We start from the raw sequence: 27,590 nt of genomic DNA on the forward strand, positions 1-27,590 counted from the left end.
CCTACTCCGAGGTGGTCTTTGCCTAACATATAAAGCTATGTCAAACCCAGAGCTGTTGGACATGCTACACCTAAAGAAATCCCAATTCCTCCAAGCTACACGCTCTAGGGACCTAAACCTTGTCACCACAATAAACAGGGCACACTGGAGGGATAGATTCCTGTCCCAGAGACTTCCTATACTCTGGAACAAGCTACCCATCTATGTCAAGCAAAGTTCTTCATTAGCACTCCTCAAGAAAAATCTTGATGAGTGGATGGGAAATAGGAAATACACCCCGGGGATCACTTCTGTGTCTCTGCTCGACAGTGGCACAGGAAAATAACTTTCTTGGGTGGCGTAAGCTATGGTACCTTGCTGGCTAGGCTTACATAGGCCCTTGGACCGATAGCCTAGTACCTACCTATGAACCTATGTACCTTTTAGTTAAATTATGGGTACAAGGATTTTTCTAATTAAGTTAATTAAGTGGAGAGGTATAAGTAGGGTCAGTGTTTTTGATGTATTTGTATTCTGAAGAAGTTTTCAATGAAAAACGAAAGCGCTCAATAAATCTACTTTACTGGATTCTGGTGCAGCTCTTTTATTTATTTTTTATTTGTTTGGTATTTTTTCTGTGGTTTGGAATGTTATAAAAGAAACAAATGACTTGTGAGTTACATGAAACTTTTAAAATGGCTGTGGAATGTTTTAAGAAGGAGAATGCAATATATGAAAAAAAATAAGGAAGAATTAAACTTCTGCTTCCTGATTATATCTTTTATTTGACCAGGAGGGGAGAGTAAGTATGTCAAAAAAAAAGGAATGGCACTAGGAAGTATTAATTAAGGTGATACAGGATGACAAGGATGTTACAAAGTGGACCCAGGAAGGCATTATGGAAACAGTGGACAGTTATGTTAAGAAAATGTATGAAAGTTTGAAGGCATCTATTTGTTGAGAAATGGAAGGTGGCCTTGTTTCTTGGACAGGCCTCTCTCCTTATAACCTTCCAAAATGTACTACCTCACCTGTCCAACAAAGCTGTACCAGGACTTTCATTCTTTCACATTAACTATCTGATTTCTCCACTTTGGACAAGTACCATTTCTGCCTTGAGAGGATGGTTCAAAAGTTTGCCTTTATCTAGAGACCTGGCATCAGAAGGACTTACTATTGCAAAGAGACACAGTTCTCCCTTTGGACTGTTGTTAGGGTGATAGATACTTTTACTGCTTGTGTTCTAAGTACTTTGGAGTACTAGTCACAAGTTTTTGATTTAGGTCTTAGCTCTCTTTCTGCCAAAGTCCACCTCGCAGATATTTCCGATTACCACCAAGACACCAACTTTGTCTACTTAGTTTCCTTCAAAGTTTGTAAGACCTAAATGAAGGGGACATTTCTTTGCATTCCCTGTTCCTCCTTGGTATCTGTATTTCATCTTTGAGAAGCTTACACTTCCATCTTTTGAACCTGCTGACTCTTCAGACCTGAAATGTCACTTATGGAAAATTTTACTCCGGGTTCCTATCACGTGATCCAGAAAGATTTCTAAGCACCAAGTTTTGTATATATATATCCTCTATTCATTATCTTTCAAAAAGACAGACTGTCCATGAGGACTAACCTTTCCTGCATGCCTAAGGTGTCCATAAAATCTAACAATAATCAATCCATTGATCGTCCAGTGTTTTTCCCCTAATTATGCCAACTGAATAGACTATTCTAAATAAATAATTTTAATATTGTATTTATGCTCATAGATAACTGGGGATCTGAAGTAGTTTACCTCATTTAGTCTTAAACCTGTGGGTTTAGGATCCACATCAGATCTGACACTGCCACATTTTCCATCTATGGATCCGAGCTCCAAGCTCCCCCCTTACCCATAATGCCCCCTGTCTCCCTTCAGATCTCGTTTGCTGCCAGCGTTGGTACAAGCATGGTTCCGAGGTCCAGTTTAGTGGGTATCATAAGTGTGTTTAAACTTTGGATTTTTCTATCCTATTCTCTACCTTTTATCTTTCTTTCCTCCCTGGTCTGTGTCGGACCAAAAAAAAGAAAAAAGTTTTCTTCTTCCCTACTTTAACTTTCTTAACTGTCTTAGAGAGAGTGTGTGTGTGTGTGTGTGTGTGTGTGTGTGTGTGTGTGTGTGTGTGTGTGTGTGTGTGTGTGTGTGTTTCTGGGCCTGGTACAGGGATGTCAGAAGCTCCTAAAACAGGCTTCAGAAAATGCACAGTGTGCTCATAAGCGCTTCTCAGTGGATGGCCACACTCTGTGCGTGGTATGCCTGGGTGCAGACCATCTCAAGTCCCCCTGTCCTATTTTTGCTGGATTCAACCCCAGAGTACTTAAGGACTGGTGGGGCAAGCTTATACTTAAAGGTCTGCTTCCCTCTTCAGGGACAGCTGTTCCTTCTTCCCCCACCGGGGGAGAAGCAGCTGCTGTATCTTCTGCCTCTTCCCCGGCCTCTGGGATTCACACTCCCACCAAGAGGTCCAGGGAAGGGGACAAGTCCAAGAAAGTCTGGTATCGCAAGCAGTTCCCCGACCGCTCATCACAGGCTGGTCCACCACCCAATGCTAGGCCTTCTACTAGGCCTGGGTCTCCTCAGCTGTGTTCACCTAGATTTTCCCCCGAGCCCAAGGAAACCCACAGCCGGCTCCCAGTTAGATCCTCTCCCCACCGGCTTTCCCAACAAATTTCGGTGGCATCATTCCACTCCACCTGGAGTCTCAGCGAAGCGGAGATGGAGAAGAAGATGCAGAGGTTTATCTGCACACAGATGGGGTCTTGCCGGCACCCTCTCCCTCTGAAGGGGGCTCCTTGCAACCTTTTTTCCGACCAATAACTCCTTCTCTGATCTGACCGGTGGTTTCGTAGTTTTTGGATCTGAGGATCCTCGGGGTCGAGGGTTCAGTGCTGATGGTACCATGTACCTCGACACCGGCTGTCGCCTTGAGTTTGGCGGATCTGAGCTCTTGGAGCCGTAGCCTCGGAGTCTGATCCGAGAGGATGCTCTCTGCTCTAAGCACTTCGGAGCAGAGCATCCCATTTGGTATCTCGGCTCCTGGAGGCTTAGCCCCAACTCCTTTCCTACCTTTCCTACACTCAGCTTACCTATGTTCATAAACTCATATTCCAACCATACCTCTGTCCCTCCCTCTCAACTACCTTTAAAATGCACCACACCCAAAGACGTCTAAGATCAAATAATCAAAACCTTATTGAGGTTTACAGACCCCTCCGCACCCCAGGACAAAACCTCCTGTCCTTCTCACTAGCACGCTTATGGAACTCCCTACCCCCCTCCATTCGTACAACCACTAGCCTCCCATACTTTAAAAAACTACTTCATTCTCATCTAACATCAACATGGCAATGCTCCTGCTCCCATCCCCCATAACCTACTCTCCACTCTTCTTCTCTTCCCCTTCTTACAAATCCCAGATAGTGATTTCAAGCTTGCTTGTAGTATATAATTTCCTTACTTATACCCAGCAATCTCTTAGCCTACTGCATCTAACTATCTATCCCTATAATTCCTTACTATCTATCCCTATAATTCCTTACTTATACCTAGCAATCTCCTAGCCTACTGCATCTAACTACCCATCCCTATAATTCCTTACTTATTCCTAAATTCCTTGCTTATACCTAGCAATCTCTTAGCCTACTGCATCTAACTACCTATCCCCAAAAAAAAAAAAAAAAAAAAAATGTTTACATTAAATACTATTGCATTTATTACTTTTGATTAAAATATATTTGACCTGATTATAACCTGAAATTGTATAATGTTACTCTGTAATCATCATGTAATCTATGTGTGGAACTTAATCTTTGTATAATCTGTATGTGGAGCTTTTCTCCCCAGGACTCCATTGAAAATGGGTTCCTTGGGCCCAATGGACTATCCTGGTTAAACAACTGCAAATAAATAAATAATAAATAAACTCCCCTTTCGAGTCAGGGGAGAATGGCCCCTGCTAGTACTTCCCAGGAGGTTCATTCCCCCTCAGAATTTGACGTGATGGAAAGGGTTCTCGCAGGGTCGAGACCTCTGGCCCTCTCATCTGAGTGCAGTTCCGACCATCTTGCCATCTCAGGGACAGCCCATGGTCGCAATGCCCCAGGAAGTTCCGGTGATGGAACAACAAGAGGTTTGTGAGTTCTCCCCAGAGAGTCCCCCTGAGGAGGTGCCTCCTAAACGAACATGTAAGAGGAGGCACTTAGACTTTCCCCTAGAGTCCCTAACTGAAGACATGGACTTGGAGGAAGGGGAAGGTTCCCCACGGTCACCCTCCAAGGATGTCTTATTTGGAGACATCGTGGAGCTTCTTCGCCAGAGGGGAGGGTGGTCTGCCACAAAACTGACCTCAGACGAGTCTGTGTTCCTGGAGGCATTCTAATCTGGCCCCTCTACCTCTTTGGGTGTCCACTCCAGCGGATCCTTTAGTGGATCTCATAACATTTAGGGCATGGAAGGAGCTGGACACCATAGAGGCCGTTTGCAAGCACTCCAACAAAGTCTTAAGCCCTTCGTTGGATAGGACGCATTGGAACAAGGGGTCCTCAGTAGATATGATGGTAGCGGCCTCCACCAAGAAGGTGCTCACTCAGGAGAGCTCCAAGCTTCATCTCTCTGATTGAGAATTGAGGGCATTGGACCATTTTGGGAAGTGAGTATATGCTTCAGCGACCTTCTCAGTGAGGGCGCTGAACTATATGGCACACATCATTCGACACCAGAGTGATCTTGTGAAGGAAGTCACAGAGTCGACACCAGAGTCCATGTCGGCTGAGGACAAGAAGACGTTCTCTGCCCGAATAGCCACTCTCAAAGGGGTTGCCAATACGTCCATGCGACTGCTCTCTCATGCCACAGATGGAGCCGCAAAGGTAGCTGGGACAGGTGTTGCCATCAGGCGTCATGCCTGGCTCTGGTTGTGTCAATTTTCAGAGCCCTTCAAGGCGTCTTTCACCAATGCCCTATATGATGGTTCTTCCCTTTTCGGGAAATTGGTGAAAGAGACACTGGTCCAGAGTGGGAAGGATGGGAAGATGCTGCCTGCTGTTGGGATTGCTTCTCATCTCCTCAAGGATCCTTTTCCAGGAATCAGCGAGGAATGAAGAAGATGTGGTTCCTGAAGTCTCGGACATTTTCCCGGGACCCTCAGCATTCCCCTTCCCCCAGAGGCCTAGGGGGTTATGACAGACGCTGCCCTAGAGGCAGAGGCAGTCCTAGGAATTTCGGGTTCCAAGAACCCTTCTTGGAGAAACCCAGGTACCAGCCTTGAGGGGTTGCCCGACTGCTCATCTCTGGAGACAGTCGGTGGTTGCCTGTCACTACACCCAAACGCATGGTAGTCCATTACAACAGATCGTTGGGTGTTGCAAATCATATCCAGAGGATATTTCATTCCGTTCAAGGAACCTCCCTGTTCGAACAAGCTCCTCCCAGATGTTCCACCCGTGCAACGGGAGGAAGCAGTGCTAGAAATAAGAAAGCTGCTCAAGAAACGAGTCATCCATCTGGTCCCCCTAGACCAGTCTGGATCCGGCGTTTATTCCAGGTTCTTTTTAGTGCCAAAGAAAACACGGGACCTCAGACCAATTTTGCATCTGTCCACAGTGAACCTGTCAGTAGCCAAGGCAAAGTTTGGGATGGTCACTCTTCAGTCTATCCTGCCTTTTTTGCAGGCCAAAGACTGGATGTGCTCAATCAGTCTCTAGGATGTGTACTTTCACATCAAGATGGACATGTGCTCCCGGAGGTTTCTTCGCTTCCGGCTGGGAGACAGTCATTATCAGTTCAGAGCCCTTCCCTTTGGTCTCACCACAGTAATGGCAGTTGTAGCCACTCACCTGAGGCTTCAGGGTATTCAGGTCTTTCCTTACCTAGATGATTGGCTCCTTGCTGCCCCTTCAGAGCATTTACTTTGCCAAGCCAGGGATTACTTACTTCGGCTAGTGAATAAATTGGGCATCACCATCAGTCTGAACAAATCTTCACTGGTCCCGGTCCAGATTCTGAACTTCATCGGGGCTCGGCTGGATACTACTCTAATGAAGGTCTTCCTCACTTCAGACAGGATACGCAGTCTGAGATTACATGTATTGCACATTCTTCAGGCACAAGTACTGACAGCTGAAGCTGTCCTAAGGGCATTGGGCTCCATGGCGGCCACGATCAATCTCATGCCACTGGCTCATCCTCATATGAGAGTTCTTCAGTGGGCATTTGTGGTCCAGTGCTCCCTGTTAGATCTTCCTCTGTCTTTTCCTATGAGAATCTCAAGAGTATGCAAAGACTCCCTTTGGTGGTGGATTCAATCCCTGGATCTCCTCAAGGGACGTTCCTTTCACCCTGCCTTGCCCAAAACCAAGGTGACCATGGACACCACCCAGCTGGGGTGGGGGGGGGCACTGCTCAAGAAGGACAGTCCAAGGCACATGGTCCCCTTCCGAGACCAGTTTGCATTATCAACGTACTAGAGATGAGAGCGGTCCTTCTGGCATTGCAGGCCTTTCATGCTTATCTTCCTCTAGGGACGATTGCTATTCAGACAAACAGTATGTTAGTGGTCTGGTATATCAACAAACAAGGAGGAACCAGATCTGATCCCCTCTGTCGAGAATTCATGAGTGTGTGGGAATGGGCGAGCTCTACCGGCCGCTTTCTAGTAGCGATGCACATTCCAGGGTGGTCCAGCATTCTAGTGAACAGGCTCAGCAGATCTGTTCTGATGCCTTACGAGTGGTCTCTGAATCTTTCAGTAACGGAACAGATCTTCATAAGGTGGGGTCGTCCTTGCTTTGATTTCTTCGCATCTCCTTCTAACGCGAAATGCAGTGAGCTTTTCACTCTGAACCCCCCCCCCCTCGCAGGGGCAAGCCCCCAGAGAAGAACTGGTGCATGCTTGGCCTTCCGGTATCCTTTATGCTTATCCTCCGCTTCGTCTCATGTCAAAGTTTCTTCAGAAAGCTTGAAAGCTGGTGAGCACTGTGATCCTATCGCCCCATTCTAGCCTCGTCAGGTTTGGTTTCCCTTACTGTGGTCTCTTCTGGTAGTTCCTCCATGGAAGTTGGATCCAGTTCTGGATCTTCTTTCTCATCCCTCAGGGATCCCTCACCCAGATCTGGGCAGTCTGAAGCTCTTGGCTTGGCTGCTGCAGTTCCCATGATTATTAGGACATTGTCATCCCCTGTTAAGTCCATTTAGGTAGCGGCTCACAAATCCTCTACCAGAAAGGTTTATTGTAGTAAATGGAAATGTTTCTCTATATGGGCCACTCAGCAGGGTTTGGATCCCTTTACTGCACCTCTTTTGGCTGCCGTAGATTTTCTGGTGAGTATTTTTCATCAGGGTGCCAGTTCCTCTGCAATTAAAGCACATCTGACAGCTATTTCTAATTTTCATGTTGGGGTGAATGTCTTCTTTGGCTTCTTCCAAACTTTGTAAGACCTTTCTTAAAGGGCCTTTCTTCTTAGACGTCGGTTAAGGACCCTGTGCCTCCATGGGATCTTACCTTAGTGTTACAGGCATTAGTCTCTGCACCCTTTGAGCCTGTGGCTTCAGTTGATTTGCAGTTTTTGACCTGGAAAACTGCTTTCTTGGTTGCCATTACCTCAGCCAGAAGGGCATTCACGCTCTCTCTATAAAAATGCCTTACATGATCTTTCACAAAGACAGAGTGTCGCTACACACTAATCCATCTTTCCTTTCTTCCTAAGGTAGCCTCGGAAGCTAATATTAATCAGACTATCAATTTACCAGTTTTTTTTCCCCTAACTTCCAAAACAAAGAGGAATACAAGCTGCATCTGCTTGATGTTCATAGGCAATTGAGATTTTACTTGCACAGGAAGAAATCTTTTCATAAATCGGATCAGCTGTTCATGTCATATGCTAAATCCTTCTTAGGCAAGCCAGTCTCCAAGGTAACTATTGCTCGCTGGATTTCCCAATGCATTGCTCAAGCCTATGCTGTGAAAGGCACGTCTGTACCAGGACTAGTGAAGGCACATTCTACTCGATCTATGGCTACGTCAGCTGCCTTCTGGTCTAGGGTGCCTCTGGATGATATCTGTTCGGCAGCCACTTGGTTCTCATCTCATACCTTTATTTCACATTACAAGCTGGATATTATGTCTAGGTACGGAGCATCCTTTGGTTCTGTGGTGCTCCGGAATATTCTTCCATGAGGGCCACCCAGGAATTTTTGGTAGCTGGGGACTCTGTCCCACAGGTTGAAGACCAAATGAAGTAAACTACTTCAGATAAAGAAGTTATGTACTCAACATAACGTTCCATCTGAGTAGTTGTACTTCATTTGTCTTCAACCCCCCCCCCTTCCCCCTGACCTTATCTTTTGTACAGTCTTCATATACCTTTATATCATTTGTGAGGTCCTTGGCCCTGTCCAGGCCCGGGAGTTGGTAATGACTCATGATTATGATAAGATGCTGTTGGGTCAGGTGTCTGGTACTTCTTAGGCAGCAAACTTGAAGTGAAGGGAGAAGGGAGACAGGGGGCATTGTGGGTAAGGGGAGGAGCTTGGAGCTCAGATCCATAGCTGGAAAATGCGGTCGTGCCGGATCCGATGTGGACTCGAAACCCACAGGTTGAAGACAAATGAAGTACAACTACTCAGATGGAACTTTATGGTGAGTAGATAACTTATTTTTTATTTGGATGAACAATTCCCTTTAAAAAAATGTCACTAAAAGCTGGATGTGATTTCAAGATCTACATTTTCTTTTGGTACCACCATTACCATTATTCAATGCATTTATTTTAAGAACCACTTAAGAAGTCTAGCTTCAAACTGTGTCTTAGCGTTGCTGGTGATGAAAGTCTCAGTGTTAGGTACAAAAATTACATATTTACCATAATGCTAGATCTATACCAACCATAATTCATAGTCTGTTTTTCATGAAGTGTAAGGCTTCTCACCAGCCATGCAGGGTATTTCTTCCCTTGAACCCTATTATTTAATATTATCAACTGAAGTCACTGCATCCTGGGGAGAGCTGAAAATTTCAACTTTGATTACTCCCATTTTGAATGTAATTTTTCCAGGGGCGGCCCGTGCTATTGGACTGCCGGACTGCAGCCCCCTCAACTTCAAATTAACAAAATAAAAATCGACCATTTTGTGGACCTGGATTTATGGAATTAGTGGTGGTCCTGGATTTATGGAATTAGTGGTGGTTTGCGGACAGGGATGTACTACAGGACACGTGTGTGTGTGTGTGTGTGTGTGTGTGTGTGTGTGTGTGTGTGTGTGTGTGTGTGTGTGTGTGTGTGTGTGTGTGTGTGTGTGTGTGTGTGTGTGTGTGTGTGTGAGAATGCCCCTGGTGCAATATACTGGTGGTTAGGCTCATGGTGGTGTGGTAGGGAATACCTCAGGCTTGAACCCTGTACCTTGTATGCAGGTGTTAAAGACCTGAATTCCCTACCCACCACCATTTGTAAAAAAATTGCAGATTTTTGCCTAATATTTGATCTGAACTGTTCCTCATAATATCTGTAGTTTATAAATGTTGCAATAGTTGATATTTGATGGTGCAGTGGTAGCATTGTTGCCTCACAGCTGCAGGTTCTCAGGTTTGCTTCTTGGCTGGGGTGCTGCCTTTGGGGGGGTCTATATCTTCTCCCTGTGTTTGTGTGGGTTTGCTTTTGTGTCCTCCCATGTTACAAAGACATGTCTGCATTATTTCTTCCTGGGCCTCTGCTGAGAATTGTTTTTTTTTCCAAGTCAGACTGTCCTGATTAACAAATGTTAAATAAAATTGACAGGCATTTGAATTTCAGACTTCAGGTTTCTGAATGTTTAGTTCCTTACATATTTGATGGTGCAGTGGCAGTATTGCTGCCTCACAGCTATAGGTTTTCTGGTTTGATTCTTGGCTGGGGTGCCTTCTGTATGGAGTCTACATCTTATCCCTGTGTTTGTGTGGATTTGCTCTGGTGTCCTGCCATTTTACAAAGACATGTGTCTACAGTATTTCTCCCTGGGCCTCTGCTGAAAATTGTTTTTGTTCCGTCAGAAGTAAAATTGACAGGCATTTGAATTTCAGACTTCATATTCTTCAGAAAATACATAGTAAAACAACGTTTTATTCTAGCAATAAATATATAGTAACACAACCTTTTATTATAGCAATTTTTTAAGTTTATAAGATGGCTATTTGAAATTTGTCCTTATTTTTGGGACTGTAATACCCTGTTAGTGGCTTTGTCCAGGTTTTTTGTGCTAAGGTTGACAGCTATGGCAAGAACTGAATTCACTGAATATGTTTGAGGGCCGTATTCCCTCATTACTGGGTTTGTCCAGGTGTTTTGTGCTAAGAGGTTGACAGCTATTGTGAGAACTGAATTCATTAAATGATAGCCATTTAAGTTTCAGTCTTCCTCTCTTTCACAAAGCAGCTGATTTGGCGTAGTGGTATGTTGCTGTTGACTGTTTTGCACAGGGACCTTGGCAGTAAAATGTATGGTGGTAACACAGCATTTTTCTTTCACAAAGCAGGTGATTTGGCATAGTGGTATGTTGTTCTGACTCTTTTGCACAGGGACCTTGGCAGTAAAATGTATGGTGGTAACACAGCATTTTATTCTAGCAGCTTTCCAAGATTAAACAAGCAATGTTTAATGTGTCCCTGGTTTTTGCCCTTTTGACCCACCCCAATAAATTTGGCGTTTTCCAGACTTCTTGTGCTGCAAAGTTGAGATGCAGTTGAGTATTGAGTAGATTTTACAAGGAGCTGAGAGCTGCAGGGGAAGAGAAGTTTAGTGCTGATGATGCTAAGTCAGCTCACATTGCTAATAGCACAAAAGGTTGTGTACTTGCTTTTGATGCAGAAGGTTGTTGGTTCTACTCCCATAAGGGGTGAATGCTGCCGTACTGAAAATTAAGATACTAACTATGACCCTGTTATCAGTTTGCCATCCATTTCCTATTGCAAGATTACTAGCTTATTTTTAATGTAATTTAGGCAATTTATTCCACAGGGGCATCAGACACTTTATTTTTCGATGAAACCATGAAATATAAAGGTGATTGCTAGCACCAACCTCTTCATTACAGATTTATTTAACGTGGAATTATTTAGATGACTTTTTTACTACTTCAGAGATTGTGCATATTTACTGATAATGGTGGACTGTAGAATTGTGCATATTTACTGATAATAGTGGACTGTAAAAGTTTGAGTAGACTTTTATGATGGAAATATTCTGAATTGGACAGTTTTGTTTCATTGTTTACTGGAAAAATGTTCAAAGCAATAGGAAGGTGTATCAAAGAGCACATGTATGTTTCATATGCAAGGGGCCTATGATTTGAAAACAGCCCAGAATTAATTTTTATCTGCCACGGGTAAAATGTATTTTCTTTGAATGTGGGTTTTAATGTTGTTTCAATGAATGTGAGTTTCAAGGGCAGAGAATGTTTAATGCCAAGTTTGTTTAGCAGATGTCTTAGTGTTTGTGCTGTAAAATGCAAAATAAAACTTTCAAATGAAGTTCAAATCATCATAGAAGTAAATCAGTATGCACATTAGTGTTTATGGTAAATGGAGTGAAATAGCAAATTAATGGATCATTGGAATGGCTGCAGGGAGGCTCCATTCGACCATGGTTTTGTGAGGGGGAAGGGCGGCAAACTTAGACAGCCCCAGCTGAAATATACCTCCCAACTGTCCAGATTTTCAAAGAATGAATAGATTTTTTGCTTCTTATTTTTGGTTTGTTCCTCATAAAAAATTGTGGTTTTCTGGCAAATCATTTAGGAATTAAGTCACTAAATAATGACACACCTAGTTTCAGACTTCATAACCTTCAGAAAAATGCATGCTAAAGTAAGACCTGTTCTATCAACTGTCCCAGTTTATAGAAGAGCAATTTTTAGTACTGTTTATATGTTCCCCCCAATATATTTGGCCTTGTCCAGATTTATATCCCAGTTTATACAAGAGCAATTTTTAGTACTGTTTATATGTTCCCCCAATATATTTGGCCTTGTCCAGATTTATTGCATTAACAGGTTGAGAGGTACATGCAAATAAATTGCTTTATAGAATTAGGCATAGCCAAACCTCTGAACTGTCCCTGATTTTGACTCAAAATGTTGCTCTTCCCCTAATGATCCCTCCGCAAAATAGCAATTTTGGAAGAAAACATGGAGGGTTTATAATTAAGAAATAACTGTAATAATCAGATTACTTTTATTTCAGAAATGCATGTAGATTTATTTTATTTTGTCAGCTGCTCAAGTTAGCAGTACTAATATTAAAGTGTCGCTTCTTTGACAGGTTCCCAGCTGTATTGTGTTGCTATTTTATATCTTTACATCACATTTTTGGTCCATTTTTCATAAAATTGTGTTTTTTGGCAAATTAGTGACAAATAATTAAAGACTGAAGTTAGAAAATAATGACAGACATTTGAGTTTCAGATTTCATACCATTCAGAAAATTCATACTAATGCAAGACCTCTATTAGCTTTCTAAGTTTATAAGAGCAATATTTTAAAAATTGTCCTTATTTTTGGGCCTTTGTCCCATTTCTTTGTATGGCTTTGTCCAGATTTCTTGCTCTGAGGTTGAGAGGTATGACAAATGTGTCAGGGCCATCACAAGTCAGCCAGAGACATTTCAAACTGTGACATACTTGTTACACCCCACTCCCCCATGTAGTGACTCTGGATGTGTCGAAGCAAGGCAAATAGTAGTTATGCAGTGTAAATGTGCAGAGAATCCCACCCATCCAAGGTAGACACAAGTACTAGAGTGGCTTTTCATCTGTCCTTGATTTTTACAGAATGGTCTGGTTTCTGTCATATTTTTTGTACTGTTGATTTATGCTTATTACTCAAAGTGCCTGTTGCTCTGTGTTTAAGTAGCAATACTTTAATGACCATCAGGTAAGCTTGACTGAGATTGCAAGATGCAAGTAAGCTTTAATAAGCATACTGTTAAAGAATTGCCAACATTGAAAGCCTTTCTGTTGCCATGTAGAGAATACTTAACTAGATAATGTATAAGCCTTGGGTATTGAAATGCATATGCCAGTATTTGTAATAAAGGACAAAATTACATTATTTTAAGAGTCTCATTACACTTGGAGACTTCCAGTCATCTCTGCAGGCTTTACCCGTAAACCGAATGCCAATCGCGTGGTCCATAACCTGTACAGTAATCCTTTTAAGCAATGTATCTTGAGCTTATTTCTTGTTTGCTTTTCATTTTTTACTTTGATCATGTTTTCCCCATGAAACAAGTAGATGTCAGGCAGCAGGTCTTTTTTTGGATAAGGAACATTTTTACAAGTGGGGGCATCAGAGATTTCTACTTTCAGCATGTTACTTGTTACTTTAATAAAGCTGAATATACATTATAATTAGAACTGCAGTGCAAGAAGTGGTTTGAGTTGAGTGCTGCTTGTTTTTCTTATACTTGATTTTGACTGGCATTCCATTAATGTATTTAAAAAAAAGTAATTTATTTTTCATGCCTCACAACCTTTTTTGTTTCCATCTAGATATTAAGCTGTCGTGCAGCCAATGCATTGAAATATTTTTATTCTTCTACACTTCATTTTGTCTTGACTGGACTCTCATAATGACGGTTTGGCACCCAGTGCAGTATATTTAGTTTTTGTGGTTTGCTACTACAGGTGTGTGTGTGTGTGTGTGTGTGTGTGTGTGTGTGTGTGTGTGTGTGTGTGTGTGTGTGTGTGTGTGTGTGTGTGTGTGTGGTAGGGAATACCTCAGGCTTGAACCTTGTACCTTGTATGCAGGTGTTAAAGACCTGAATTCCCTACCCACCACCATTTGTGAAAAAAAAACTGCATATTTTTGCCTCATATTTGATCTGATCTGTTCCTCATAATATCTGTGGTTTGTAAATATTGCAATGCTTGATATTTGATGGTGCAGTTGTAGCACTGTTGCCTCACAGCTTCAGGTTCTCAGGTTTGCTTCTTGGCTGGGGTGCCTTCTTTGTGGGGTCTTTTTCTTCTCCCTGTGTTTGTGTGGGTTTGCTTTTGTGTCCTCCCATGTTACAAAGACATGTCTGCATTATTTCTTCCTGGGCCTCTGCTGAAATTTTTTTTTGTTCCAAGTCAGACTGTCCTGATTAACAAATGTTAAATAAAATTGTCAGGCATTTGAATTTCAGACTTCAGGTTTCTGAATGTTTAAGTTATTGCATATTTGATGGTGCAGTGGTAGTATTGTTGCCTCACAGCTATAGGTTTTCTGGTTTGATTCTTAGCTGGGGTGCCTTCTGTGTGGAGTCTGCATCTCCTCCCTGTGTTTGTGTGGATTTGCTCTGGTGCCCTGTCATTTTACAAAGACATGTCTGCAGTATTTCTCCCTGGGTCTCTGCTGAAAATTGTTTTTATTCTGTCAGCAGTAAAATTGACAGGCATTTGAATTTTAGACTTCATGTTCTTCAGAAAATACATAGTAACACAACCGTAACACAACCTTTTATTCTAGCAATTTTCTAAGTTTATAAGATGAATATTTGAAATTTATCCCTATTTTTGGGACTGTATTCCCCCATTATTGGCTTCGTCCAGGTTTTTTGTGCTAAGGTTGACAGCTATGGCAAGAACTGAATTCACTGAATGTTTGAGGGCTGTATTCCCTCATCACTGGGTTTGTCCAGGTGTTTTGTACTAAGAAGTTGACAGCTATGGTGAAAACTGAATTCACTAAATGATAGCCATTTAAGTTTCAGTCTTCCTCTTTTACAAAGCAGCTGATTTGGCGTAGTGGTATGTTGCTCTGTTTTGCACAGGGAGCTTGGCAGTAAAATGTATGGTTCTAGCAACTTTCCAAGATTATACAAGCAATGTTTGTGTCCCTGGTTTTTGGGCTTTTGACCCCCCCCAATACATTTTGGCTTTTTCCAGTTTTCTTGTGCTGCGAAGTTGAGTATTGAGTAGATTTTACAAGGAGCTGAGAGCTGCAGGGGAACAGAAGTTTAGTGTTGCTTAAGTGAAGTTTGTTTGCCTTGTTAATAGCACAACAGGTTGTGTACTTGCCTTTGATGCAGAAGGTTGTGGGTTCTACTCCCACAAGGGGTGGATGCTGCCGTACTGAGAATGTTCTCCTTGGTGAAGATACTAACTATGAGTCTGTTATCAGTTTACCATCCATTTCCTCTTGCAATATTACTAGCTTATCATTTTTTTAATGTAATATAGGCAATTTATTCTTGAGGGGCAACGGACACTTTATTTTTCGATGAAACCATGAAATATAAAGGTGTTTGCTAGCAACAGCCTCTTCATTAGTTACAGATTTCTTTAATGTGGAATTATTTAGATGACTTTTACTTCTTCAGAGATAGTGCATATTTACTGATAATGGACTGTAGAATTGTGCATATTTACTGATAATGGTGGACTGTAGAATTGTGCATATTTACTGATAATGGTGGACTGTGGAAGTCTGAGTAGACTTTTATGATAAATGTTCTGAACTGGGCAGTTTTGTCATTATGGGTGCATGCATTTTGTTTCATTGCTTACTGGAAAAATGTTCAAAACAAATTTAAAATGCCCTCACAACTGTAATATATTGTACAAGGAATATAATTCAGTACAATGAGGAAGGTGTATCAAAGAGCACATGGATATTTCATATGCAAGGGGCCTATGATTTGAAAACAGCCCCAAATTAATCTTTATCTGCCACTGGCAAAATGTATTTTCTTTGAATGTGGGTTTCAATGCTGTTTCAATGAATGTGAGTTTCAAGGGCAGAGAAGTTTTAATGCTAAGTTTTCATTGTGAGACTGCATTGGTTTATTTAGTAGATGACTTTAGTGTTTGTGCTGTAAAATACAAAATAAAACTTTCAAATGAAGTCCAACTCATCATAGAAGTAAAGCAGTATGCACATTAGTGTTTATGGTAAATGGAGTGAAATAGCCAAGTAATGGTTCATTGGAATGGTTGCAGAGGCTCCATTCAACCATGATTTTGTCAGGGGGGAAGGGCAGCAAACTCAGACAGGCCCAGCTGAACTATACCTCCCAACTGTCCAGATTTTCAAAGAATTAATAGATTTTTGCTTCTTATTTTTGGTTTGCTCTTCATAAAATTTGTAGTTTTCTGGCAAATCATTTAGAAATTAAGTCACTAAATAATGATACACTGAGTTTCAGACTTCATAACCTTCAGAAAAATGCATGCTAAAGTAAGAACTGTTATTCTATCAGTAGTCTCAATTTATACAAGAGCAATTTTTAGTACTGTTTATATGTTCCCCCAATATATTTGGCCTTGTTCAGATTTACTGCATTAACAGGTTGAGAGGTACATGCAAATAAATTGCTTTATAGAATTAGGCATAGCCAACCTCTCAACTATCCCCGATTTTGGCTCAAAATGTTGCTCTTCCCCCTAATAATCCCTCCGCAAAATAGCAATTTTGGTAGAAAACATGGAGGGTTTACAATTAAGAAATAACTGTAATAATCAAAGTTATAGATTACTTGAAATGCATGTAGATTCTTTTATTTTGTCAGCTGCTCAAGTTAGCAGTACTAATATTAAAGTGTCCCTTCTTTGACAGGTTCCCAGCTGTATTGTGTGGCTATTTTATATTTTTGCATCACATTTGGTCCATTTTTCATAAAATTGTGTTTTTTGGCAAATTAGTGACAAATCACTAAAGACTGAAGTTAGAAAATAATGACAGACATTTGAGTTTCAAATTTTATACCCTTCAGAAAAGTCATACTAATGCAAGACCTATTCTATTATCTTTCTAAGTTTATTAGAGCAATATTTAAAAATTGTCCTTATTTTTGGGCATTTGTCCCACTTCTGTGTATGGCTTTGTCCAGATTTCTTGCTCTGAGGTTGAGAGGTATGACACATGTGTCAGGGCCATCACAGTCAGCCAGAGACATTTCAAATTGTGACATACTTGTTGCACCCCACTCCACCATGTAGTGACTCTGGATGTGTCCAAGCAAGGCAAGGAGTAGTTATGCAGTGTAAATGTGCAGTGCCCCCCCCCCCCCATCCAAGGTAGACACAAGTACTATAGTGGCTTTTCATCTGTCCTTGATTTTGCAGAAAGGTCTGGTTTCTGTCATATTTTTGTACTGTTGATTTATGCTTATTACTCAAAGTGCCTGTTGCTCTGTGTTTAAGTAGCAATGCTTTAATGACCATAAGGTAAGCTTGTCTGAGATCGTAAGATGCAAGTAAGCTTTAATAAGCATACTGTTAAAGAATTGCCAACATTGAAAGCCTTTCTGATGTTGCCATGCAGAGAATACTTGACTAGATAATGTATAAGCCTTGGGTATTAAAGGACAGGATTCCATTATTTTAAAAAGCTCATTATACTTGTTGGAGACTTCCAGTCATCTCTACAGACTTTACCCGTAAACTAAACAGAATGCCAATCATGTGTGGTCCATAACCTGTACAGTAATCCTTTAAGCAATGTATCTTGAGCTTGTTTCTTGTTTGCTTTTCATTTTTTACTTACATGTTTTCCCCATGAAACAAGTAGATAGTTGTCACGCAGCAGGTCTTTTTTGGATAAGAAACATTTTTACAAGTGGGGGCATCGCAGAGATTTCTACTTTCAGCATGTTACTTGGTACTTTAATAAAGCTGAATATAAATTATAATTAGAACTGCAGTGCAAGGAGAAGTGGTTTGAGTTGAGTGCTTCTGGTTTTTCTTGTACTTGATTTTGACTGGCATTCCAGTAATGTATTTAAAAAGTAATTTATTTTTTCATGCCTCACAACCTTTTGTTTCCATCTAGATATTAAGTAAGCTGTCATGCAGCCAATGCATTGAAATATTTTTATTCTTCTACACTTATTTTTGTCTTGATTGGACTCTCATAATGATGGTTTGCCACCCAGGGCAGCGTATTTAATTAAAGTTAGTTTTTGTAGTTTTGAGCATAGCTCCTCCCCTTTCTAGTTGACCACACCCCTCCCCCTTGACCCCACCCATTCAGCTGTCCCCTGCAGCCCCCCTTTGATTTGAAGTCACCAGCCGCCACAGAATTTTTCACTCATGACTTTTCTTAGTCGTGCCATTCACAGCAAGTGTATACGTCCACATAAGTACATATTTTGTGTTCATTAAAGAAGTAAATGTTTAAAATATTGATATGAATTAAAAAGGAGCACCAGAATGGGTGAATATGATTTCATTTTGGACTAATGCTGTGTTTGCCCTTAATGGAAATCAAGATCTGTTTTATGGAGATCCGTCCTCAGCAACAAGACTGAGGCTAGCAGACATTATGACAGTTCAGCAAGTAATACTTTTCAAGGTACCACAGTCCCTCCTTGTGCTAGAATATACTGCTATCCCTTTCCTTTCCAAATCTCTGTTACCGTGCTTAGCTTTCACATGTACAACTTGTATCATAATGACTTTTTGGGGCTAGATTCTTGAATTAATTGACTTACCAATCAATTATAGACAGCATATGAAATGACTAGGTGTAAGAAGTAAAGTGAACACTGATTGTTAACTTAGAATGTATTGCAAGAGATGGGTTATTCAACTTAGAATGTATTGCAAGAGATGGGTTATTCATATTTTCATTTATAGTTTCATAACTGAGTAAGCAGTATTGAGGGCATAATGTGATATGCCTTAGTGCTTTATTTGTCTTCAACCTGTGGGTTTCGGATCCACATCGGATCAGACACTGCTGCATTTTCCAGCTATGGACCTGAGCTCCAAGCTCCTCCCCTTCCTTCTCCCACCATCACTAAGTATGTGTATTGCACTATGCTAGAGATACTGAGAGTAATTTGCTAATAATTATGAAGATTTGCAGTGTATCAGATTGTTTCAGAAAACAACTGATATACAGAATATATCATAACATCAGATAAAACATTTGACTTTAATGTTGAAGAAAATTGTCATTGATACTGATACTGTAGGTTATAGAGAGTGAGAAATATTGCCTATTATTTATACTATTAATTATGCAAATAAGATGACTTTTTCATATTTCTGTAAATATTTTAATAAACAAATAATCTGAAGGAATTTTCTGATTCTTTTTCACAGGATTATTTTCCTGGAAGTGTCTCCTGGAGGGGAGCACTTCAGAATTTCAAAGTCTAAAACTTCGAATCTCATATGATCGAAGATTTAAAACTTTGAAATCCTGAACGGAGATCGGCATACAGTGTGGACCAGGAGAATATCCCTTGTCCTCGCTGTAGTGCGATCTCTGAGTTGGTATATTTAAGTTGCGGGTGGTGTGGGGGCATAGCCCCCCCCCCACGTGGGAGGTGCAGGGGGCTTGCCCTCCTGCATACACTTGTTTTTAATGTGTTTAGTGGTGTATTGGGGGAGGGTTCACTATTTCGAGATTCCAAGATCTCAGGATTCTGAACTCAATGTTCTGAAACTCGAGATTTTGGGATTTCGAAATTTAGAAGTGAATTCCTCCTGGAGACCTCAGTTTAAAGAGTTTTTCTTCCATTGGTAAAACTAGATGTGTATTTAGATTTATTCTTGAGTTTTTTCACTCCAACACCCATCTCAGCAAGGGGATTCCTTAGGCTTATGGGTCTCATAACATCTATGATACGCACAATACCTCTTGCAAGACTCCAGATGACAAAAATTTAATTATACCTGAAATTAATGCAACATCCCTTGACTTTTTAAATTCCAATTTTAGGATTTTTGAAAAGGGAGATTATGTGGTGGAGACACCAGACTTCTCAGAATCCATGTTTCCTCTTGTCCTCCCACCCCCTGCTCCATACAGTGAGTCATAACAGATCCGTCAAACGTTGCTTGGGGAGCAGTGACAGTGACAGCAAAAGTGCAAGATCTTTAGAACAAGAAAAACAGACCAAAACACATAAACATAAAGAAATGTTAGCTTTATAAATGCTTTCAACTCTTTCAATTATCTGTGGTATTCAGGACCTATACAAGTGTTTACAGATGGCACCATAGTGATGTAGTACATAAACAAACAGGAACTAGGTCTTACACTCTATGCAGGCTAGCCATGGTAGCCTGTGAATAACTTTCCAGCACAATTTCACTCTATAGGCATGTTGCATATTGACGGTTCAAAATTTGTTGCAGACAGGCTAAGTTGGACCAGGATAGACTATCTTGAATGGAAACAGAATCAGAGGATCTTCTATAATTTGATTAATCTATGGAGAGCACTTCAAATAGATCTTTCTGCCTCTGCTCTAAACAGTCACTTGACAAAATTCTGCTCCAAGACCCCAAGCAAGAAGGCCTGGAAGACTGATACATTTTCTTTTCTTTGGACAGCAATTTTTTATGCTTTTCCACCTTTTCCACTAATATCCAATGTAATTTTTGAAGATTCAGAAGGACTCCCCAAAGATAATTATGGTGACTCCTTTCTAGCCCAGGCAACAGTTGCCCTCCCTTTTTTCAAAGTGGTCAGGGGCAGTCACCACAAATTTCCTCACAGACTGGATTTACTCACACAAGACCAGAGGTGTTTGATACCTCTTGACCCCAAACAACAGTAGCTGACTGCCTAGGTTATAGGGTCTTAATTCCCTTTAGACACCTGTTTACTGAGGATGGGAAGCAGGTGCTAATGGGGACAAGAAAGCCTGCTACTAGAAAATTATATATTGCCAAATGAAAAAGGTTTTTCAGTTGGTGCCACCGATATAGACAGCACCCATTCATGGCTAGTTGCTCTCTGGTTACACCCATTCATGGCTAGTTGCTCTCTGGTTACAATATTTGTGTAGTTACTATTCTATGGCCTTTCTTATTCCTTTGTCAAGGTTCATTTATCATCCATTTCAGCATGTCTGCCCATGGATCCTCTTCTTTCAGTGCAGTCTCATATCAAAATGTTTTTGAAAAGGGTTTTACATAAGAGGCCTCCACAAAAACTGGTGGCCACTCATTGGGATCTTAATCTTGTGTTATTAAAGCTAACACTTGCTACATTTCAACCAGCTAGCCTGGCTGACTTGAGCTTTTTAACATGGAAAACAGTTTTACTGATTGCTCTAACCTCTGTAAGAAGGGTTTCTGAGTTGCAAGCACATATCTCATTTTCCACAGGGACAGGGTTTCTTTGAGAACTGTTTTCTTCTTTTATGCCTAAAGTTGTAGCCACATTTTCTTTAAGCCAAACTATCCATCTCCCTGTTTTATTTCCAGAACCTAAAAATGATGGGGAAAGGATACTCCTTATCTTGGATGTCCACTGGCAACTCAGGTACTATCTTGACAGAAGTAAATCTTCAGATAATTTTTTCTGAAGGTAAGAAGAAGAGCTGCTACTTGGTCCTGTGTACATACTTTCATAAAGCACTATAAGCTTGATGCCTTTTCTTGGTCCAGATCAGGCTTTGCTAGGACCATTCTTCAGGGACTCCTGGACTCTTCTGTTTCCACCTCCCAAATGTAGTAAGCTAGGGTAATCTACCCATATAATTACGACTACTTCAGCAGTGATCCATGTGAAGAACATAGTACAGCTGTATAAGTAAACTTACCATAACAGAAGATGTTTGAATGGTCATTGATACAGTAGCAGCTCCCTCCCCTCCCTCCATTCCCCTTACTTTTTGGTGTGTTTTGTATGCCAGAATCTGGACATTTATTTTGTTGTTGTTCCTAGCATTGTTCTTACAGGGCTCAGCCTCCCTCTCTATGTTGGCAAGAAATCTCTGAAGGGATTGGAGCCCAAGCTGGTCTTTTTGTCAGCTCAGCTCACACTGTCTGACAGTGTGGGTGCATGGAAAGTGCCTTAAGGTTTTGGAAGTTGGGTGATTGTTATATCCTTGGCAGGATATAATCCATATAGCTAAGGCTACTGCAAGGGTGATCAATCGAACATGTACTATTATTGTAAGTTTACTTGCAAAGCTATACTTTTTAGATAACAAATGCTAAGCTGCTTAAGCTTTGCTGATATAAAAGCAGGATAAAATGCTGTTGAATGTAAATATTCTGAAACATCTCTCTACAGTGTCAGATTAGAAATTTTGATCTTGCTTTCTACAACAGTGTGTGTGCAAACATTACCTGCAGACACAGGACAGAACGAAAGAGAAAAAAAACTAAGAACATCACAGAATAAAATATGGAAATGTGACCACTGGCAGATAACAAATGCCTTGTGTTATTTGTTTTGTATTGAAGGAGTATCTTACATTAACAGAGCGAGAGGGCTGCCATCCTGATGTTTGGGTGAACCTGGCATGTACTTACTTCTTCCTAGGGATGTACAAAGAAGCTGAAGAATCCGCTTTTAAAGGTAATCAGTTATTATTTACCTCTGTGTTTCATGCATTTTGAAAAGAGATTGTCTGTGTATCCTTCCTAATCAGTACTTAGGAAATGGTTGACTGCATTTGTGTAATGCTAAGAAAATACTTCTAACAGGGATAAAAAATGTAGTTTGTAATGTAGTTCAGTATTCCTTTTTTTCTAGTTATTTTTATTGTTCTTTACCCACTGCCTCCCCCCATTCACTATCATCCAGGTCCAGGTGTCTCTGTCACTCTCAGAAATAATACAGAAAGGAAGTAAGGACTTTTACAGTTTGACATCTTGACAGCAGAGAAGGTTTTTACTGGTCTGCTTTAACCCCCCCCCCCCCACATAGCACTTGCAGCGACATCAGTGAAGTTCATCTGCACCTGCTTCCACATATGCAACATTCAATGCAGACATTTTTTCTGCCCACCCCGCCCCAATTAATTTGTGTGTCTGGGCTAGGGTTTAAAGCCTCCTTGTATGTGGCAGGAAGAAATGATCACTATCCTCCTGAGAGCTGGAGGACTGGTAACAATTACTTAATTCCATCCCTTACTTTGCCATTCCTTTTGCTATTGACTCACTGATTGAAAATGGGTCAGCATTGCTGCAGACAGTACTTTTTCCTATGTGGATTTGTGCCAACAATTTCATTATTCTTTTCATTTGACTAAAATATTGATGTTTTGCAGTTGACTTTCATAGGCTCACCCATATTTTCTTGGATTATAGTTTGCAGAATGTTAGGAAAAAATGACACCATGCATAAAGATAGTTTTTTTCTCAGGTGATAGTTTGTTATTTATTACATTCTATTTACTCAGTGAATCCAAGTGGACACTACCCTTTTCAGTGGATACCCAGGGAAAAACTTTAATCTAGTTTCTTCTACAGACCATCCTTATTTTAAGCTGAAGACATCACAGGTAGTATGTTATTTTTAACAGATGTAAACTTTATGTACACAGATCTTCTTCTAAAGCTCGAAGTTTCAAAACATCAAACTTCAAAAGGCCAAGACCAGAAGTTTGAAGTTTTAAACTTTTAAAAACTAAATAAAAAAAAAAATAAAAACAAAAAAAAAAAGTTATGTTTTTGCACCCCCTGCTAAATAAATATACCAACTCCGAGATCGCACTACAGTGAGGAAAATGGTAAATATACTCGTCCACGTAGTATGGCGATCTCCGTTCTGAATGTTCATATTTCAAAACTTAGATCTTCTGGTCTCAGCCATTTGAAGTTTGGAGTTTTGAAACTTCGAGCTTCTGAAGGAGGATCCATGTACACATCTAGTTTTGATATACAAGGCTTTCATTAAACATTAAGCACATTAAAATAAAGGGAAAGAAACATTTCCACCTTAATTCTGTCCTCCAACCCTTTATATACCCTCTTAATTAACCCTGCTATTCTGTCAAAGAATGCAAATGCTACTACTAACACCTTACTCAAACTCCCAGCTGACTTTATAGAATGCATTCTGTGCATCAATGCTCATCAATAATAACACCATTTACTTACATTCTGCTTATTCTGTTAATGTTGTTGAATGTTTACTTCCCCTCCCCAAAACCACATTTATAAATATCTATCAATTTTGGCAGCACCTTTGCCATTCTCTTAGCTAGTGTAGACATAAACACTTTATAATTATTGTTTAAAATTGAAATGAGTCTATTTGAAGGAGGGTCTAAAGGGTCTTCAGCCTCTTTAGGTAATGCAGCCACTTCAGCTTTTTTTCAAGAAGGCAGTACTCCTCCCTCCTTTTAAAATACTGTTAAACAAAACCTTTCAGATCTTTATCACTTTCTTACCTCCCAATTTACAATCTGCTGCAGGAATACCATCTGTTATTGGACACTTCCAAATGATTGATTATGCATCATCATTTTTATCTTATATCCCACTATCTTAATTATTAATTGTTGAGCTTCATCTTCCTCTCCATTTAGCTTATTTAAGTCTTCAGTGAATATTTCCATTTGTGCCTTTTCTTGGTTTCCACAATCTCTTGCTTTTCCAGTTTTTAATAATGTATGTGATGTTATCAATTTTCACCTTATCCTCACTGATGGGTTCGGATCCACCCCTCGGATCTGAGGGTCTGATTCTTCTCAGCCATTACTAAAGCTCGTGGTCACAAACTTTGCTCGTGGGCATCTCCCCTTTACACAGAATGCACCTTACACATTACCTCAGATGTCGTTTGCCCGTTAGTGAAGAACGTTGGTTGCCTTTTTGCTAGTTAAGATAAGTGTTTTTCTATATTAACACATTTATAACTCCTTTTTCTTGATAGTTCTTCCATCTAGTGTTATATCTTGCTATCATTCTCCTTTCTGATTCTCTTTACCCCCTTTTTCTACCTTTTTAGGTAATCTTCACTGCCATTGCTGGTAGGCCCCTTACCTCCTCTTTTTAGTGGTCGCTAAATCTTTTACTACCATTGTTGGTAGTTGCTTCTTCTCCTGTCTGTAAAAAAAAAAAAAAAAAACCTAAATATTTCCTAATTTTCTTCTATTGTAGTGCATGTGTACAAATTTTTTGGTGCTGTCTAATTTTTTTTCTGCTATGGCCAATAAATCAGACAATCCCTTAGACTTCAAGAAACGTGTAAAATGTGGCAAGACAATGCTTCAAGTGTTTCACACACTATGTGTGTGTATTGTTTAGGGGCATTACACCTTCATGAAGACTGTAGCATTTGTCACAGTTTCAACCAAAGGGCCTTGGTTGACAATAAAAACAAATTGATGTTGAAAGGTCTTCTTCCTTTTTCTGAAGCCATTGCCAGTTTGGACTCTGTGTCTCCTAGTCAGTCCAAACCTCAAAAATGCCATGCTTCAACTCTGAAAGATTCCTCAGTGCCATTGAGCAAAAAATCTAAATTTCTGGATCCATCAGGGCCTTCGGATCCAAGTAGTTCCAAAGCTTTTGTCGGATTCCACCCCTCGAGCTACGGATCCAACCAAGTCTCCAACCCCAATTTCCATTCCTCCTCCTACTTCCAACCAAGCTTTGGAGTCAAGAGATTAGAACATCTCGATCTGTCCAACATCTGATCAGAGGACTTCTCCAGATCAGGCATTTGCCTTTAGCTCCTCTGCTCTGTCACAGTTGGAGGACTCTTGGAGCCATTTCACAGCAGTCGAGTCTGCAGATCTGGTATTGACTCTGAGGCTTTCAGATCAGTCCCTGATCCTCAGGACTTCGGCTCAGGTGAGTTCAGCTCCAGCTTCATCTTCGGACATTCTGTCTTCTGGAGCTGAGGAGTGACAGCTCTGACTGTTTCTTTGTTGGATTTGGTGGCCCACTTGGTTTGGAAGCAGACTGCTTTCAGGGCTCTGAAGAGGGCTATGGCTTCTCCAGCCTCTCGGACTGGGTCTTCTTCAGATCTTCAGACTCCCTTTGTTCAGCTGGAGTGTCTTCCTTCTAGGCTGTCTCTTACACAGGGACAGAGTGAACCTGGGCCTCAGGATACCACAGTTGGTATCCCCACCTTTTCCGAAACATCCCCAGAGTATCCCATTGAGAAGGTCCCTAGGAAGAGGACTTGCAAGAGGAAGCATTTAGACTCACCTGAAGAGTCCATCACCTCTGATACTGACCTCGATGAAGGAGAGGGATCCCCATGGTCACCTCCTGAAGATGTCTCCTTTGGAGATATCTTTGAATTATTGAAGCAGAGTGGTGGCTGCCAGTCCAGCAATCCTTTTCCAGAGGAATCAGTATACCTGAAGGCCTTTGATTCTTGACCTTCCTCCTCTTGGGTATCTCTGCCTTTGGATGAACTTATTGAATTAATTTCTAAGAAGGTGTGGGAGACCCCAGATTCCCTTGAGCCTACTCCTCAGAGACCAAATAAATACATTATGCCCCCTCTAGACAAAAAAAGATTTGGACCAGTGGGGTTGCAGCAACCAAAAAGGAACTCTCGGAGACTAGTTCCATTAACCAGCCTCCTAACAGAGATTCCAGGACAATGGATAGATGTGGAAAGCGTGTCTTTTCATCAGCGACCTTTCCTCTGTGATTCCCTGAATTACCTGGTTCACTTTACTAGGTTGCAGAGGGATCTGATCAAAGCGCTTTCAGATTCCCTCAAAGGTGCAGTAGCTGAGGGGTCATGAGGCAGAGTTTCTTCTCAGCTCACTACCCTACATTCTATCGCTAATGCTTCCATGCATCTCATTTCCTATGCAGCGGATGAAAATTGCAGGGCAGCAGGTTCAGGCATCTCTATGTGGAGGCAGGCATGGATGAGCCTTTGCAACTTTACAGCGCCTTTTAAGTCTTCCTTTGTAAATGCCCTTTTTGATGGCTCATCCCTTTTTGGGCCTAAATACTAACCATGTGAGAACAGGAAGGTAAGACCTTGTCTGCCATTGGCATACGTTTTTCCACACCTCAGTGACCCTACTCTAAGGGTCAATGGGGCAGTGAAAAGATGTGGTTCAGAAAATCACAGGGTTCTTTCCAGAACACACATGGTGAGAGTTCCTCCTGAGGCAGAAGGGGGAACAATAATGGAAGATGCCCCCTTGCGGCAGAGGGGTCTGCAAAACCTGGGCTCCAGAGAATCATTCTTTTGTAAATAAGCCCTTCCAGCACTCCTGAAGGGAGGCCCGATTGTTTTGCCCCAGAGGCATTCAGGGGATGACTGTCTCTGCACCTACATGCCTGGCTAAGAATAATGAATGACAAATGGGTGCAGAATATCATATCCAGAAGCTATCTTATCCCTTTTTCCCAATCCCTTCCCTTAATCAAAAAGATCCCGGATGTCCCACCCTGTCAACAGGAACAGGCAGCCATTCAAATTCAAAAGCTGCTCGACAAAAGAGTCATCCAAGAAGTCCCACCAGACCAAATAGAATCCAAAACCTACTCAAGATTCTTTTTAGTTCCAAAGAAAACAGGGGACTGGAGACCTATTCTGGATGTCAGCAAACTCAAAAAGTCAGTAAAAAAGACAAAGGTTCAGATGGTCGTGGTTCAGTCCATTCTTCCTTTCCTGGAAAAGGACAACTGGATGTGTAGTATAGACCTTCAGGATGAATACTTTCACATAAAAATGGACAGGCAGTCCAGAAGACACTTGCACTTCCGGTTAGAAGCCAGCCACTGTCAGTTTTGAGCTCTGCCCTTTGGACTCACTACAACCCCCAAAGTGTTTACCGAATGCATGGCAGTAGTAACAGCTCATTTGAGACAACAAGGATTCCTGGTGTTTCTATATCTAGATGACTGTCTGATTACCAGCCCAACCAGGCATAATCTTATTCAGACAAGAGACT

The 27,590-nt window shown here is 41.1% G+C and overlaps 1 protein-coding gene across 1 annotated transcript in view; it reads left to right on the plus strand.

Annotated features, from left to right (window-relative positions):
• Positions 1-27,590, plus strand: part of TTC26 (tetratricopeptide repeat domain 26) — a 2,373,990-nt gene that overhangs the window by 450,582 nt on the left and 1,895,818 nt on the right. The window contains exon 4 of the mRNA XM_044073993.1: positions 22,174-22,288. Within this exon, the coding sequence (XP_043929928.1) occupies positions 22,174-22,288 (115 nt within the window). The remainder of the gene's footprint in view (positions 1-22,173; positions 22,289-27,590) is intronic.

This window comes from Protopterus annectens, chromosome 1.part1, assembly GCF_019279795.1.
Source record: "Protopterus annectens isolate FY-2018-M chromosome 1.part1, PAN1.0, whole genome shotgun sequence".
NCBI lineage: Eukaryota > Metazoa > Chordata > Ceratodontiformes > Protopteridae > Protopterus > Protopterus annectens.